Source organism: Apodemus sylvaticus, chromosome 2 (genome assembly GCF_947179515.1).
Source record: "Apodemus sylvaticus chromosome 2, mApoSyl1.1, whole genome shotgun sequence".
Taxonomy (NCBI): Eukaryota; Metazoa; Chordata; class Mammalia; order Rodentia; family Muridae; genus Apodemus; species Apodemus sylvaticus.
In genome coordinates, this window is record NC_067473.1 from 133,355,134 (window position 1) to 133,372,531 (window position 17,398).

Genomic DNA, 17,398 nt, shown 5'->3' on the forward strand with positions numbered 1-17,398 from the left:
TGACACCTATTTCCCACAATACCTGGCAAAAACAATAGGTGTGTACTGTCCCAAGGAAAAAGGCATTATTAAAATTGTACAAATATAGTCCAGGCCTCCTTTGGCTCAGTGCCTAAAGTGATATGTTTGCTGCATCATGTTTTTCATTTTAATCAATACCACTGATTGAGGAAAGGGAAGTCTTGTTGTCCTCCCAACCCCAGGAGCTTATCTAAATGAACAGTAGTAGGCTTACCTGCTAATTTTGAGTTTTGATGATAGCATATTTTTAGAATTGTAAAAGTAGTCTTGTGATCCATGTTTATTGTTGGCTCATATAAATTCTTAAAATGATGCATTTATAATCTAACACTTTTAGGGCCAGAATAGACTACTCATCTATTAGTTATGTACATTTTCTGGATATGGTGGCAGAATGAGTTTTTGCAGTATCCTAGCTCTCGGTGGTATTATTAGACCAATATTTCAGTGCTTCTTATACATGAAAACAGTGTTTCTTCTGCTAACAGGTAACTATTTTAGATAGTAATTATAACCTTAAGTGACTAAAACATATTCACTTAACACACGCTGATGATTGTCTATGACTGACTGAACTCTTGGAAATGTCACACTACATCTGAATCTCTTTGGTGTTTCTTTTGATAAATGCCATATGACAAAGCCTGCCATTAGAAAGGTTGTATTAATGTGACAATGTATTATTGAGACAGATCAGTGGCTGGGAGACCAAAGCTAACAGAAATACATACCCTGGAAAATCTACTAACCCATTACTCAGAAAACAAAAGCACTAACCTGCCTCTTCAGTCCTTACTTTTTCTGAGGGTAAACTGGGTTCTCCGCCTCCAATTTTGTTACTGGCTACAATGCGAAATTCATATTCCACCCATGGGTTTAACTCCACGACTGTAGCTGTATGCGTCTTGCCATCAATGACCTCAGGTACTACAAGAAGGTTAGACGGTTCAGAAGGTAAGAACCTGCCTACTCCAGTGCTCAGTTGGTACATATTTTTCTAAGTAGCTGCTCTTTGTCTCCCACCTATTTTACCTGTTCTGACAGTTTGCCAGCCCACAGAGAAAGGCGTCCTAGCCTGGACTGCATACGATATAACTGGGCTATGACTGTCAGTGCCTTCCGTCCAAGAGAGCTGGGCTGTTGTGTCTGTAATTTCATCTACCTTCACATTTTCAGGTGGCCCAGGTGAACCTAACAGAGGTAAGAACACAGAGAACATCCCGTAAATGGCATCATCTACCAAAAACGCTCACATCATTTCTTTAATACCTCCAACTGATCCTACTTTCAAAAGCACTTAAGGGAAGAGGCCATTTAACTGGCAATAAAACTACCACTTTTTACACGGTCCCATTGTTATATCTGAGACCTGGATAGGAAGCCATGATTCACAACACGCATCTACTCACAGAGGCTCTATTCATCACTGAACATTTCTAAATTCAGCATCCTCTGCACCTTTCTCATGTCACTGTCCTCTGTTTCGGCTGGGATGCCTTACTGTGAAACCCATCTTGGCTTGCTAACGCAATGTATTTTATTCTGTGATATACCTTGGACTTATGTTTTTGAGCCTAACAGTGAATCTGTAACCTAGATAACAACCAAGGTTGGTGAATTTTTCCCATCACTCGGGATAATGCCTCTTCTTGTGGAGACAGGCACACACGAACCCCATTCTCTTTCCTATTAGATACATTTGCTGAATTATTGACATGCTCGAAAATGCATTGGCTTGGCAGCAGCTGTGGCATACCAATTATAGCAAGTCCTATTTAAAGGGAAGATTTGAGGTTTTCGTTTCTTTGAATGAACACATTCTTATGGTCAGAGCCTCTGGCTGATGGGTGTCAGGGACATTCTTGTGTGGTATCTCAGTATGGCTTTCCTCCAGTGAGGAATGTTTGTGGCTAGCACTGTTGGGCAGCATAGGAGGGATCCCTGCTTACCTCTCACTATGAGCTCAGCTGCAGAGGAAACACTGTCCACCCCTGTCTTCACCATACATACATACTTCCCACTGTGCTTCAGCTGAATGTTTCTGATCATTAAATCACCAGACGAACTCTGTTGGGGAAACAGGTAATGAAACGATATCACATTTAAAAACACAAAAGATCTTGAAGGTGAGGCAATCCGTGTTTAGAGAAAACAATGTGGTAAGCAGTCAGGAGATTGACATCATAGGTTGCATGGAAACTAAGACAAGTTCGAAATCATGCATGGCAGCAGGTAGATTTCTATATGCATATAAAGCATGTCTCTGGATATTTATGATTTCAAATATAAATGAAGGCAGAGATTATAGTCTCAGATTCTATTTGCTTCCACCAGGCGACACTTCTTTTTATATCCACCGCTTAGCACCAGCTCAGTTTTCTCTTTGGTTGCAACCCTACTGCAATTATCTGCCTGAGAAGAGGAGGAAGCATTTGGGTACCTAGTGGGAGATAAATACAGCATGGCAGGGGGGATTACCATGGTTGAAACATTTTTCTTTCTCCACATATTGGAGCTTAAAAGACTAAAGTCATCTAATTCCTTTAAAAGCTACAGAACGTAGAGCAAGGAAATATGAACTCCCCTCAAAAAAAAAGAGAAGAAATTAAATTAAAACACTTGAAACCTTATAAATAACAATTTTCCAGAAGACATTTGTTGGCACCCATTGATACCAATTAATGGAACAAATGTGAATCTACGTGCTCAACTTTAAAAGGTCCTCTTTAAAAAAAAACTATAAATTCACATCCATAAAATGAGAAGAGTGGGTCAGTTTCCTGCATTAGTGAAAATAAAGGCTGACATAAGTGTCTCTGGAAGATGAAGCCCTTGGAAAACGATCCTTACTTTACTTTCAGTCCAGGAGAGGGGAAGGGCCAGTGCTTATCTTATCAATTCAAAGGAACTTTACTCTTGTTTAACTAGAATTTGAAGGAAGAAAGACTTAACCGTTCTGATTTTAGGTGAAATTAGATTTAGGTTTTCTGTGAAACCCTGTTCTGGCTAATAATTTTCACATTGCTCCCCCTCCTTACAGCTGTTAATGGGCTGTGTATTCTCCACTAGTTGGATCATATGGCTTTAGATGGGATTTCTGGGGTACTGGGAAAAGCGGCTGCCAGGTGATTGATGGCTATAATTAAATGATAATCCAGAAACTGTTCAGTTTGCACATTTTACTCTCATCTAGTTGAACTTTTTGGTTTGCTCCCTCCCTCTCTTCTCCTCTGGAAATGTTTCCCCGGGAGAAAAACATTCCTGCGTGCTGACCTTTATAAACTCCTCTGGTTTTATGAGCTCTGCATACTCACAGGAGCGTGATTATCAATGCCATAGAAATTTCTTCTTTTCAACAAAGCCTGGTGATTGGTGAATGCCACCAAGGCACTGGGTGAGGACTCTATTCTTCTCTGTCTTTACTTTCTTATTTTGAAATAGTCAGGTTAGAGAGAATTTAGCTTGACTTTTCTACTTAGTCATCTGAGTCTATCTTTTAGACACCCTGGTTGCCGTTGGCTCTAGAATGAGTACGGAAGAGACTAGAGTTGGGAATTTGGACTTCCGTTGACTTTTAGTACTATTGAATAAAGAAAGAGAAATAGTCAAGCTTTAGCATAAAACAAAACTAAATAATGACAAAAAATATAGTAAGGTTCCTCTGCAAGAAGATGTTTAATAATTAAAAAATATGTTTTAAAATTTTTCCTTAATTTTATTTTATTAAATGTATGAATGTTTTTTCATACATTCATGTTATCTGTGGAGGCCAGAGAGTTTTGGAGCTGGAACTGCAATTATAAATTATAGTTGTGAGCTGCCACGTGGATGCTGAATTGAGGTCCTTTGCTATAACAGCAAGTTTTGTTTTTGTTTTTTGTTTTTTTTTTTAACTCCTGAAACCTCACTTTAGTCTCTAAAACTATTAATCATTTTTTGTCTACAAAACAGAACAAAAGATGCAACTAAGATATGTAGACAATGGGAGTCATTGACTATTTCTTCTCTCAGGACTCAAATAGATTAAGTGGAAGAATCTTTAATTGAAAAAGAAAATTTTGCAAAAATTAAGAGAGACCATCCTTTTAATTTAATCCATTTCAGTAAAATTTCTTTGTACTGTTCCTCTTCCGATGTTTTTTTCCCCTTACCTATGGGTTACTTTTTACCACATCGTTATAAATAAGTGAGTTTTAATTTGTTTTTGTTTTTGTTGTTATATAAAACTACACATACTGCTTCTAACTTCAAAGTCATTGAAGGACAGAGTCCTGTCTAACACAATCTCTGGTTTCTGAGACATATACTTAAGCCAGACTAATAATGCACAGAGATATGGAACAAGCTATATTTACTAGTTATAATGTACAATACAGATGAAATTAAACCATGCTGCACACACTGTGTACAGAGAAATACAAATAACCAAGACAATTTCAAGACCTGCTGCAAATTTAGAATGGGAGCTATTGCTGTTAGGAATTTACATAGCTCCTTCCTGGACCAGTTCAATTATCAACTAATACAGATTTATATGTATAATCTATTTCTCATTAATTCTACTCCTTATTCTATGCCCCAAGAAATGCATGTGTATATCCAGCAAAGAAAATTTATAGGGAAAACGAAGAAACCCAGTGTTCAATGTCGACCTTAGCTAATATAGTTTGTAGATTACTTACTTAAGGAAACACTATATGGCTGTAAATAAAAGATATATATGGTTGAATCTAAAAACCATAAATCTTAGATGCTAGATATAGCTCTTATCATATGGGAAGAGTAGATTATGATTACCTTAAGGCGACAATCGTCTTTAGCCTTTGTTGTTAAATTTATAGTACTAAGGGATAGAATTTGGCATCTCATATGTGATCAGTACAAACCACACTACTCAATCATGTGGTTAATTAATTAATTAATTGAGAAGGCCTTGATACATATCAAAGACTGGCATTGAATTTGTAATTCTACTGCCTTAGCCTATGAAAAAGTATAGGCCTGTTCTATTTGTCTCAATAGAAAGCTAGAATGAAGCACCACGGGAATAATCTGCATGAGAGCCATGTTGTGTTGTTGAGTTCAGGTTTGGCTATATGGGAGAGTTGATCTTGTGAAAGGAAATGGTTCTGTAGGATTATGCATCTAAGTGCTTATCTTTCCATGAAAACATAGGCTGAAATGGAAATGTTTTCCATTAGGGATATTTCAGTTTGTAACTCTAATTTTGTCATGATACATAATATTTAATTATCAGAAGTTCAAATCAAGATGCTATTCCCATCTCCTAATACTTCTAATCAAGATTTAATTACTTCCAGAGATGCAAAAAATACAAACAACAACAACAAAAATAGGAATTCTCTAAGGAAATCTTACATATATTAACGTGATCCCCCCTTTTTTGTCTATCAGATTGACTTTCATAGAGAGGACAGTTGTCATATTACTAGATGAAAAGAATAATATAAGAAAGTCCAGAAAAGCCTAAGTAAAATTATTCAAAATTCAGTAAAACAGAAATTCATAGTCTATTTCTCACAATATTTATCAAATTTCGCATCATATTAGAAAATATATAGAAACATGTACATTATTTTCTAAAGGAATGGTGTGCAGGCTGCTTGTAGCGCTGGATAGCAGTGAATGCAATAAAATACAGACTCATAAACTTAAGAACTTAGGATATTGTTTCTGTTGTCTCATAACGTGGTCATGCATTTCTTAAGAGTGCATACACAGATGACACTGCCATGCTCCAATGTCGAATGAAATCAATATATGCATGCTTTTCCTAACAGTATGCATACGTCTCTTCAGGTTTATGTTAGTGAGTGGCTTCCATCACGTTATCTCCAATGCAGACAATCCGATAACTTGAGAACTTGCATGTGCTTGATGGTGACTCAGTAGGTAAAATATAAAGATTATCAATGATATTTTAACACATCAGTGAAAAATATAGAATTTTAGTATTTATTGAACAGTACAATTTTCTTAATTGATTATTAAAGGAACTTCACATCTGGGGCATGTCTCAAACATCAGTGACTGTCCTATATATGGAGCAACACAATCTCATGTTGCATTGAGAATGGACATGAGGGATACCCCAGCCTTGCACTCTGTTATGAAACAATCAACATAATAGAAATAAAGTCTCTTATGTGCATTCTTTTTACTCCTAATCCTGATAAACAACTTCAGTAAAGTGACTGGATATAAAATTAACTCAAACAAATCAGTAGCCTTCCTCTACTCAAAGGATAAGTAGGCTGAGAAAGAAACTAGGGAAATGTCACCCTTCCAATAGTCACAAATAATATTAAATTCCTTGGTTTTACTCTAACCCATCAACTGAAAGATCTTTATGAAAAGAACTTAAAGTCTCTGAGAAAAGAAATCGAAGAAGGTCTCAGAATATGGAAAGATCTCCCATGTTCATTGATTGGCTGGATTAATATAGTAAAAATATCCAGGGCAGATAGCCCTGAGGCTAATTGTATTTCCTGCTAATTCCATTCTCTTGTGAGGAGCTGTGAACAAGGAATGAGTCAGCACTCAGGTGATTTTCTATAAAGCTTCTTCCCACCTTAATTTATAAATAAAGGCTATAGCCAGTGATTGGACAGAGAAAGAGTGGTGGAGAAAGGGGAAGGTGGAGCTGAAGGTTTTAGGAGAGAAAGAGATAAACAGAGGACAATGGAGAAGGAGGTAGAAGGAAAGTGGAGTGGAAACATCTGGACTGAAGAAGCTGCAAGATATAAGGGGTCTCTTATATGGGGAAGATGACAGTGAAGTGGTAGATCTATCCAATCTAGCATACAGCATGTATTCATATTAATTGAGTTGTATTTTTTTGCATGGACATACTTGGTTTGGAGATTTACCGCAAGAGTAAGACAAGAACTTAAAGTCTTTGAAGAAAGAACTTGAAGAAGCTCACAAAAGAAGGAAAGATCTCCTATATTCAAGGATTGGCAAGATTAATATAGTAAAAATGTCCATCTTGCCAAAAGTTATCTACACATTTAATTCAATCCCTATCAAAATTCCAACTCAATTCATCATAGTTTTAGGAAGAGCAATTTGCAAATTCATTTGCAATAACAAAAAACCCAGGATAGAGAAAGCTATTCTCAACAATAAAAGAACTTCTGGGAGACTCACTATCCCTGACATCAAGCTGTATTACAGAGCAATAGTGATAAAAACAGCATGGTATTGGTACAGAGAGAGGCAAGTACATCAAAGGAACAAAATTGAAGACCCAGAAATAAATCCACACACCTGTGGTCACTTGAACTTTGACAAGGAGCTAAAACCACCCAGTGGAAAAAAGACAGCACTTTCAACAAATTGTGCTGGTTCAGCTGGTAGTCAGCATGTAGAAGAATGCAAATCTATTCATTCTTATCTCCTTGTACAAATCTCAAGTTCAAGTGAACCAACATAAAACCTCCACATAAAACCTGATACAGTAAACTAATAGAAGAGAAAGTGGGGAAGAGTCTTGAACACATGGGCACAGGGGGGGCATTTTCTGACTAGAACATCAATGGTTTGTGTACTAAGATCAAGAATTGACAAATGGGACTTCATAAAATTGCAAAGTTTCTGTAAGGCAAAGGACACTGTCAATAGGGCAAAATGTCAACCAACAGATTGGGAAAAGATCTTTACCAATCCTACATTCAATAGAGGGCTAATATCCAATACATATATCAAGAAGTTAGACTCCAGAGAGCCAAATAACCCTATTAAAAATACAGTATAGAGCTAAATAAAGAATTCTCAACTGAGGAATCCCTAAAGGCTGAGAGGTGCCTAAAGAAATGTTCAGCATCCTTATTCATCAGGGAAATGCAAATTAAAACAACCCTGAAATTCTACCTCCTACCAATCAGAATGGCTAAGATCAAAAACTCAGGTAACAGCAGATGCTGATGAGGATGTGGAGAAAGAGGAACACTCCTCCATTGCTGATGGGATTGGAAGCTGGTACAACCACACTGGAAATCAGTTTGGCAGTTCCTGCCAGTTTGGACAGAGTACTTGCTACCTGAGGACCCAGTTAAACCACTCCTAGGCATATACCCAAAAGATGTTCCAACATATAACAAGGACACATGCTCTACCATGTTCATAGCAGCCTTATTTATAATACCTAGAAGCTGGGAAGAACCCAGATGTCCCTCAACAGAGGAATGGATGCAGAAAATTTACACAATGGGAGTACTACTCAACTATTAAAAACAATGAATTAATGAAATTCTTAGGCAAATGGTTGGAATTAGAAAATATCATCCTGAGTGAGGTAACCCAGTCTCAAAAGAAGACACATTGTATGCACTCACTGATAAGTAGTTATTAGCCCAAAAGCTCAGAATACCCAAAATACAATTCACAGACCACATGAAGTTGAAGAAAAAGCAAGACAAAAGTATGGATGCTTCTGTCCTTAGAAGGGAGAACAAAATTCTCACGGAAGGAAATACAGAGACAAAGTGTACAGCAGAGTCTGAAGGAAAGGCCATCCAGAGACTGCCTCACCTGGGTATCCATCCCATATACAGACACCAAACACAGACAATATTGTGGGTGCCAAGACGTGCTTGCTGAAGGGAGCCTGATATAGATGTCTCCTGATTGGCTCTGTCAGAGCCTGACAAATACAGTGGTGGATGATCGCAGCTAATCATTGGACTGAGCACAGGGTCCCCAGTGTAGGAGTTAGAGAAAGGACTAAAGGATCTGAAGGGGTTTGCAACCCATAGGAAGAACAAAAATATCAACCAACCAGACCTCCCCAGAGCTCCCAGGGACTAAACCATCAACCAAAGTGTACACATGGAGAGACCCATGGTACCAGCTGCATATGTAGCAGAGGATTGCCTTATCTGGCATTAATGAGAAGAGAGGCCTTTGATCCTGTGAAGGCTTGATGCCCCAGTGTAAGGGAATGCCAGGGTGGGGAGGCAGGAGTGGGTGGGTTGGTGAGGGAACACCCTCATAGAAGCAGGGAGAGGGAGGAAGAGATAAGGGTTTTCTAAATGGGAAATCAGGAAAGGGGATATAATTTGAAATGTAATAAAATAAATATCCAATTAAAAATGTAGAATGCTTACCCACATGTAAAAAAACACGAGCAAAACAAAACAAAAACAGAACAAAACCAAACAAAAAACCAAGTGACAGCTCATGCTATTATGGATGTAGGGAAAGACAGTGCAAGTGCAGAGTTGTCAATATGGAAATCAGCGTCATGGTTCCTGATGAAGCTATGAAGAGATCTATCTCAAGATTCATCTACATCACTCTTGGGCATTCTTATGAAGGACATTATATCCTAGTACACAGACTGTGTTCAATCTATTCAATTGTGTTCTTTCTATTATCTAGAATTCTTTAATGATAGGATGCCTTCTACCATATTTCAAAAGTAACCAGAACCCCACTCCCCAAATAAACAATTACAGATAAAGGAATGGTGATCAATGAAAAGGAGAATGATGATTATAGTTTTTCTCAGAAAAATGGTGTGTTTAATTTGTAGGGAATTCCTGGAAACACTCAAGAACTAATTTGAGAAGTCATTGTACATAAAATCATGCTGCGAAATTTGGTGCATAAAAAGGACTGTATGTATTACAATGACATAAAAGAATAAGAGTAAAAAATATGACTTTATTTTCAAAACATATTTTTGTTTAAGTGAGAGTTCACATTCTATTGCAAAATTTAGATGAATGCTAGCGTATTTCTTAGTAGAAAATTAAAACCATTTCTAAACAATTAGTTTATGAAGCAATACAGGAGGCGACATTACAAGAGGTTTAAAAATATAGAGATCTAAAATATGTGTTTCTTTCCATGCAAATTAAAGAAATTTTAAAAAAAAAAAACACAGAAAGAAATTTGAAGAATATTGTGGCTAATTTAAAAGTCTATGTTTGGCCAATGGATATCAACACTAATATTACAAATATGGGTCAACTTGTCATTTTTAATAGCAAATGGGATGAAAATATAGTATTCTTGAAAAATGGCTTTAAATGATACATCTAAATCAGGAGAATTACACAAAGAACTAAAAAGGATAATCAAGCAATTTTCTTTGTCCACTATTAATATATCTGTTGTGCTGGCCATAGTAGTTAAAAGAGAAAAGAAAGCATGATTGTTGTCCCCAAAACATATTTAATAAAGTATCACTGTGGGATATATCAAGAAAACTTAGGCACAAAAGCATAAGAAAGAAATAACGTAATGCAAATTACCACCAAGTCTGTGAATTTAATACGAGATTAGGGATTTATCAATTACAGGAAATCCTTAAAATATTGGAAATAAGATAAGTAAGTTGAGAAATATACTGTTGAACAAATTTTAAGATTTGCTACAACACAGTATTAAATTATTTATAACATCTTCTGAATTGAAATATATTTTGTTTCCTCTTTCCTTGAGTCAGGAACTCAAGCATCTCCTAGGTTCCTCCCCTCAAATCCTTTACATGCCCCCCTCTGCCCCTCTCAAGTTAGTAGCTTTTTCTTTGATTATTATTATATGGTATTTGATAGAGCTCTCTCTCTCTCTCTCTCTCTCTCTCTGTGTGTGTGTGTGTGTGTGTGTATGCACAAATTTTGCTGATTTTGTATATGTTGCTGTGCATATATGCCTTTAGGGCTGACCACTCTGCATTTAATAACCAATAAGAGAACTTCCCCTGCCCCACCCCTCCTGCAGAGATCTTACTTCTTCCAGTAATCTTTAGCTCCCTGTAGATTTGGGGTGGAACTCTATTTCAAAATTCCCCTTGCACATTATCCAATTATTTAAATTAATTAAATAAGCATTTTATGTTGAAAGCCAACTTATCATATAACATTTCAAATTATAAGTGTTTCTAATGAAACTGAAATTTAGAATGAACTCAAAATAAAGCAAACTATTTTATACATTTGACAAGATAAACACTGGCCTGTGAACAGCTGAAGATATGTAGCTTTGTTTTTTATTATGACAAAAATAGTTTCAAAACAGATTTCAAGAATTTTTTGGGAGATACTTTAGTGCATTTGCATCTTCACTTTAGGGTTTACATAAATCTGTTATGTCCTCATTTGAATAAATCTTCATTCACCCTGACTTTCATTTTAAAGAAATATTTGCTTTTGTCTCTTTACTCTTTACTTGTAAAGGATGTGTCTTTACAAAAGATACATTCCTCATTTGGTGGTCATGCTTTATTCATGCTGCCATTGCTTTCTGTTAGCACCTACACTGAACTGTGCTGAGGAATGGCGCACAATGAGAGTGAAATCAGAATGTAAACGAGAAACTTGAGAACCCACTGCGAACTGTAAGCACTAGAACTGAACCACACATTGATGCATTTATTTTCACCTACAATGCTAAGCATCCTACTACTTTTGAATTACCCCGTTCTTTTACTATTTTAATAAGATATTCAAAATTATTGATATTTTCTTTATTAGAGATTGTAATTCTAGATTTGCTCTTCGATTTTAAGCAATTTTGTGCATGCAGCTATGCATATAAGATTATTTTGTGTGGGCATTTTTCTAACCTGTGATGATAGATAGAAAGTCTACAGAGTTTTGTTGCTTTTGTCTTTTTTTGGGTTCACTAGCTCTCACTGTTGCTTACATACTCAATGTACAGCCAATATAATTTTTCTTTATCCAATATGGTGATAGAGAGCAAAAAGTTACATACCAATGATATGGTATATTAAATAACTAAATAAAGTAACACAGGACTAATAACCTTGGAATAAATTCACAGAAGCACTAATATTCTTTGAACACAGTGTATATGGTTCTGTCTTCATGTTTTGCTATTTTTTCTAAACTCATAGTTTCCCCTTCTTTATCAAATGGCAGGAGCCAGGAGTGTCAAACCTTCATGTTTCTCACCCCCATTCTCATTTTGCTTAAAATTTCTATGTCCAAGCTCAGCAGTAGATTTCTCAGTTTACTAGAAATAAAGTGATTTATCACAACTGCTAGATATAGACTCACTGGAAGAGAAAAACTAAGAGACTCAAGGTCTCTTCCAATGATATGCAGAGAAGCCTAAGGTGCAGAGAACATTTGGTAATTCATACAAATTTGAGTTTCTTCCTATAGGTACTTTATTATAAAATTAAGAGAACTTTAAACACTCCTATGCAACTACCATCTCACTTGAGTTACATGAGATACAATCCTGAATGGGACCAACAGTTCTTACATGCGTGGAGCTGGCAGCTTGCAGCCAGGGAGTAATGAAAGGACTACACCAGTTGGTGTAAAACTATAGTGTGAGAAAGGTTATATTATGCAGAAAGAATCTATACGTTTCTGATATTTGTTTCTCAACTGACAACAGAGCTAAACTTTATAATGAAGGCAGACTTTTCTAGAAGAAGAAAAGTAAAAGCTCTACCTCAGGGCACATATCTATGTACAAAATCCAAGACAAATGTGGGGACAACCTACAGGAGGGAGTCACAAAGACAAAGGTACCTGGATCAATCTTCAGCAAAAGGATCCCAGGTCATAACACTGTGCGAAGTAAAAGCATACAGGCTTGACAGTGAAACATCAACTTGATTGGCAGATGAATCAACTAAGAGATGAAGATAGTTACTCCTTCTGGGAAGCTAGTAGGCACTTCCCCTAGAATTGGTAGTACAATCCAGTAGTGGCTCAGATATAAAGGGGTCCAAGGAAAAGGGAATTGCCAGCTTGCCGAGGTTTCTTATTGGTAAAAACGTTTTTCTATGCCATGGTTTCTGTTACTTACTGAAACTACTGTCTCTGTCCATGAACAGAATCTGGTCTCTTCTTTCTAATGGGACTGATGACAAGAGAACCTCCAAAAGTCTTTCAGACCTTTGGTGCTAGTTTGCCGCTGCTGGGACATCTACCGTCATAGACTGAGCAGATACCAGGTCCTCAGCATCAGCCATTTTGTAATACCCAGCCCCTATCATGTAAGGCATTCTAGAAATTCTCTTTTCTAATCTGTAGTCATTACAAAGGCTCCTTTAAAGACTCTAGATAATACAGCCGGGAAACAGAAACGCGTTATAGGTGATGTAGTTTATCTTTATATCCATAATGATAGTATTTTTTCCCCTTTGGGGTATATTAATTTTTGAGTTTGTCTCTGATCCCTCCCCTCTCACTTCCTTTTGTTTCCAGTTTTCATGGTGATGGAATTGAAATCAGGGTCTTTCAGGGCTGAGGATGCATTCTGACAGGGAGGTAAAACCCTAACCTCTCGGACTTTCAATTATTTGGATAATTTTTATTTTTCCCTTAGATGAACAGTTATTTCCAGAACATATACCTGGTATACTTATAAATGGGTTTAAAAGCAAAATCATTTCTTTTGAAAATTAACATTATGAAAATAAGAAACAGAAGAGAATAGTTAGCTTTCTTCTGTTTTTAGATAATGATGATAATAGAAATTTTGATGTGGTGGTTGGAGCTGGGGGACTCGGCGGCGGCGGCGGCAGCAGTGGCTGGTCCAGCTGAAGGGCCATCAGCGGTGGAACCAAGGCGACACAGGGTCCAGTTAGGCCCTGTGCCCACGACCACTGACCTTCGCTGACCAGCCGGGCGGCAAGCAGCTGCGGTTCTGCAGAGCCTTTCGCTGCACAGAAGCCACTTCAGAACTCGGCTTCCCGCCAGTCAGGAGAGACTCACCTCCATCTTGATTTCAGACTCCAGAGATCAGACAGACTGAGGTACACAAACATAATCCGAGGCCAACACCGCAGGGGTCTGAGCCCGACGGGCGTTGGCCTGCACCCAGGCCCTGGGCTGGTCAGGGGGCCATCGGGGTGCCAACCCAGCCAGGAGGTTTTTTTGCCCTGGCGGGCGCATGCGCCGCCATTTTGCCTACAGGACCCAGAGTGCTCGGTAGGGCAGAGACAGCTAACAAGCGTAGCCTGAGGCTAACAAAACTGGGGTCTAGGCCCCAAAAGGCACAGGACTGACCCCAAGAACTGGGCGGCTTGGTGGGCCATCTGTGTGTCAACCCGCCCAGGAGGTTGTTAGCACAACAGACTCTCCCAGTGCTTTCGGGGAACGCAGACTCGCACACCGGCCATCCGGGTCACCTGGCGGACCCAATTAACAGTCATAGCCCTAGGGGAACTTTGCTTGGACCTTGGCCTCCCAGGCATTTGCCTGGACTCAGGGCCTGGGCGACCAGGCTAACCTTGTGTGCGCCAGCCCGGTTGGGGAATCGGCTGCCCAGCGGAGTGAGCGGAACACAGGGGAGGTCACAGCAGCATACACCTTCGGCGCTCCCTGGGGGTGCACACGGGCTCCATCTGGTCCACAGACACAATCTGGGGCAAGGCCTCAGGCAGAAGCCCTCAGGGGTACAGAGTTAAACAAAGAATTCTCACCTGAAGAACTTCGGATGGCGGAGAAGCATCTTAAAAAATGCTCAACTTCATTAGTCATTAGGGAAATGCAAATCAAAACAACCCTAAGATTTCATCTTACACCAGTCAGAATGGCTAAGATTAAAAAATCAGGAGACAGCAGGTGTTGGAGAGGGTGTAGAGAAAGAGGAACACTCCTCCACTGCTGGTGGGGTTGCAAATTGGTACAACCACTCTGGAAATCAGTCTGGTGGTTCCTCCGAAAACTGGGCACCTCACTTCCAGAAGATCCTGCTATACCACTCCTGGGCATATACCCAGAGGATTCCCCACCATGTAATAAGGATACATGCTCTACTATGTTCATAGCAGCACTATTTATAATTGTCAGATGCTGGAAAGAACCCAGGTATCCCTCAACAGAAGAGTGGATGCAAAAAATGTGGTATATCTACACAATGGAGTACTATTCAGCCATTAGAAACAATGAATTCATGAAATTCTTAGGCAAATGGATGGAGCTAGAGAACATCATACTAAGTGAGGTAACCCAGACTCAAAAGGTGAATCATGGTATGCACTCACTAATAAGTGGTTATTAACCTAGAAAACTGGAATACCCAAAACATAATCCACACATCAAATGAGATACAAGAAGAAAGGAGGAGTGGTCCCTGGTTCTGGAAAGACTCAGTGAAACAGTATTCAGCAAAACCAGAACGGGGAACTGGGAAGGGGTGGGAGGGAGGACAGGGGGAGAGAAGGGGGCTTACGGGACTTTCGGGGAGTGGGGGGGGGGCTAGAAAAGGGGAAATCATTTGAAATGTAAATAAATTATATCGAATAAAAAAATTAAAAAAAAAGAAATTTTGATGTAACTTTAAAAAAGAAAATCACATACTCATCATAAAGTAAACAGTACATGAAGTAATAACCTATATTAGGTAAAAAACACAATATTACTACTAATGACAGGTTATCTAAAATTACATTATTGTTCTGCCACATGTTAAGAATTGAGGTGTAATATACACTTTGGAACTGGGGATATTTCTTATACTGCCAGTGAGGCACAAACTTTGAGTATAACGTATTATCGACAAGCTATTTCCTAAGAAAGCACTCAAGATGGTCATGTGGCTCCAAGGCTTCCAAAAGACAAATTTTCTAGTTTAAGGAGAAAGCTATTTTTAGAAGGCCACATTGAGTACCGGCCTTTTCTTTTCATCACTATACACAGCCTGTTATTACCAAGTGTCCCATATTAACCATTGATTCCCTCACTAGAGTGATTTTCAAATACTAATACCACACATAAGTTTTATCCAGGCATCTTGAAAACAGTGGAGGTTGTATTGTCCATGTGGAACCTGACTGTTTTTCTTTTCTCCAAAGGCTCTAAAAAGAGTTGGTAGAGACAAACCAAAGTTCAACGTTCATATATGGCCAAGCAAATTACACCTTGTCTCCCCCATCAACCCTAGTGGCTACATTAAGGTCACCTTTATAAATGCATCATGCCTACACAAGGAAAGAAAAAATTAGCAGGCATTCAGCTGTTCAAATAAGTCTGAGTGTAGTAAAGAGTCTTAATTCTTCTGAGTGATAAATGATTTCTGCTGCCACCTGGTTGTCTGAGCAGGTGATATACAAGGCAGGTAGGATGCAATATGTCAATATAAAAAAAATTGTTCGCTGGGTGGTGGTGGTGCACGCCTGTAATCACAGCACTCTGGGAGGCAGAGGCAGGCAGATTTCTGAGTTTGAGGCCAGCCTGGTCTACAGAGTGAGTTCCAGGACAGCCAGGGCTACATAGAGAAACCTTGCCTCGGGGGAAAAAAAGAAATAAAAAAAACATAAAAAAAAAATTGTTCAACATTCTTTGGTGCCCAGAAAACAGAAGAATCATCCTATTTCATGAGGTAGAGTCTCAGAATGCCCCTTCTGAAGAGTTTTGACCAAGTGACATATTTAAGAGCACATATCTTGGTTGAACTCTTTGTGAATATTTTAGGTTGTGTACAAATGCACAAGTTACCTCATAAGTACCAGTTTTAAACATCAAGCTCATGCCAGCAGCTAGGCAATACTTTTCCCTTCAGAACAGTGTGACTTGTTCAAATAATACCTCGTTGTCACAGAGCTTCTCAGAACTACTCTGCACTATCTCAGGGATGTCAAACCAGTGTTTCTCACCCTTGACTCATTATGATAACACCTTTGTAATGTGCATGAAATCTCAGTTTTCTGATGCTTAATCTTCTTTAACTGTCTACCTTTGCTAAACTTAGTTTAATAGGGAAATTGTTATTGTAAACACAACTTAGGGCTTCAATGTGAATCTGATCACCCAAATAATTGGTCAGTGATGGAATAAAGGTAACAAATAAAAAGTAATGCTTAGAGCACTGTCTGAGCTCATGGAAAACTGAATTAGCTGGATACTGTCCAATTTTCTGAGACAGAGACCTTTGCTCTGTTATTTAAAAAAGGAGATTATAAATTATTAGACTTTGGTAATCAGAAACCTTAGAGCATACTCAACCATTCTTCTAGAATTAAACTAAATAGTTGAAATAAAATAGAAATTGAGATAGTTCCTTTTTTCTATGTGATATTATTGATGCTATCATTTAGTTAATGGTCGAAGTTTCAGATAATTGCTGATATTCTGTTTAGTTATTGCTATTATATTATTGTTATTGTATATTATATGTCATATATATTATATATCTTATATGTATAATATATAATTGTTATTATATTATTATTAAATTGTTATTGCTTCATTTTTCTCCACTTATATTAATTAATTTTCAATTCTGCTTGTTCTATAAATGCACTTGAAGAATCTTTTAAAAACTGTCAGAGGTGTTCAGGCTGAATCCCAGAACATTACATTAGACTGAACTGGAAAGAAGGGACAACCCACATGGCCCTAAAAATCAGTGAAAGTCAACATTG

General features: G+C 38.1%; 1 protein-coding gene across 1 annotated transcript in view; it reads right to left on the reverse strand.

Moving 5' to 3' along the window:
• Cntn3 (contactin 3) overlaps positions 1–17,398 on the reverse strand; it is a 401,246-nt gene that overhangs the window by 37,965 nt on the left and 345,883 nt on the right. Inside the window, exons 14-16 of the mRNA XM_052174442.1 lie at positions 1,971–2,088; positions 1,054–1,212; positions 799–948 (exon numbers count right to left, since the gene is read on the reverse strand). Of these exons, the coding sequence (XP_052030402.1) occupies positions 799–948; positions 1,054–1,212; positions 1,971–2,088 (427 nt within the window). The remainder of the gene's footprint in view (positions 1–798; positions 949–1,053; positions 1,213–1,970; positions 2,089–17,398) is intronic.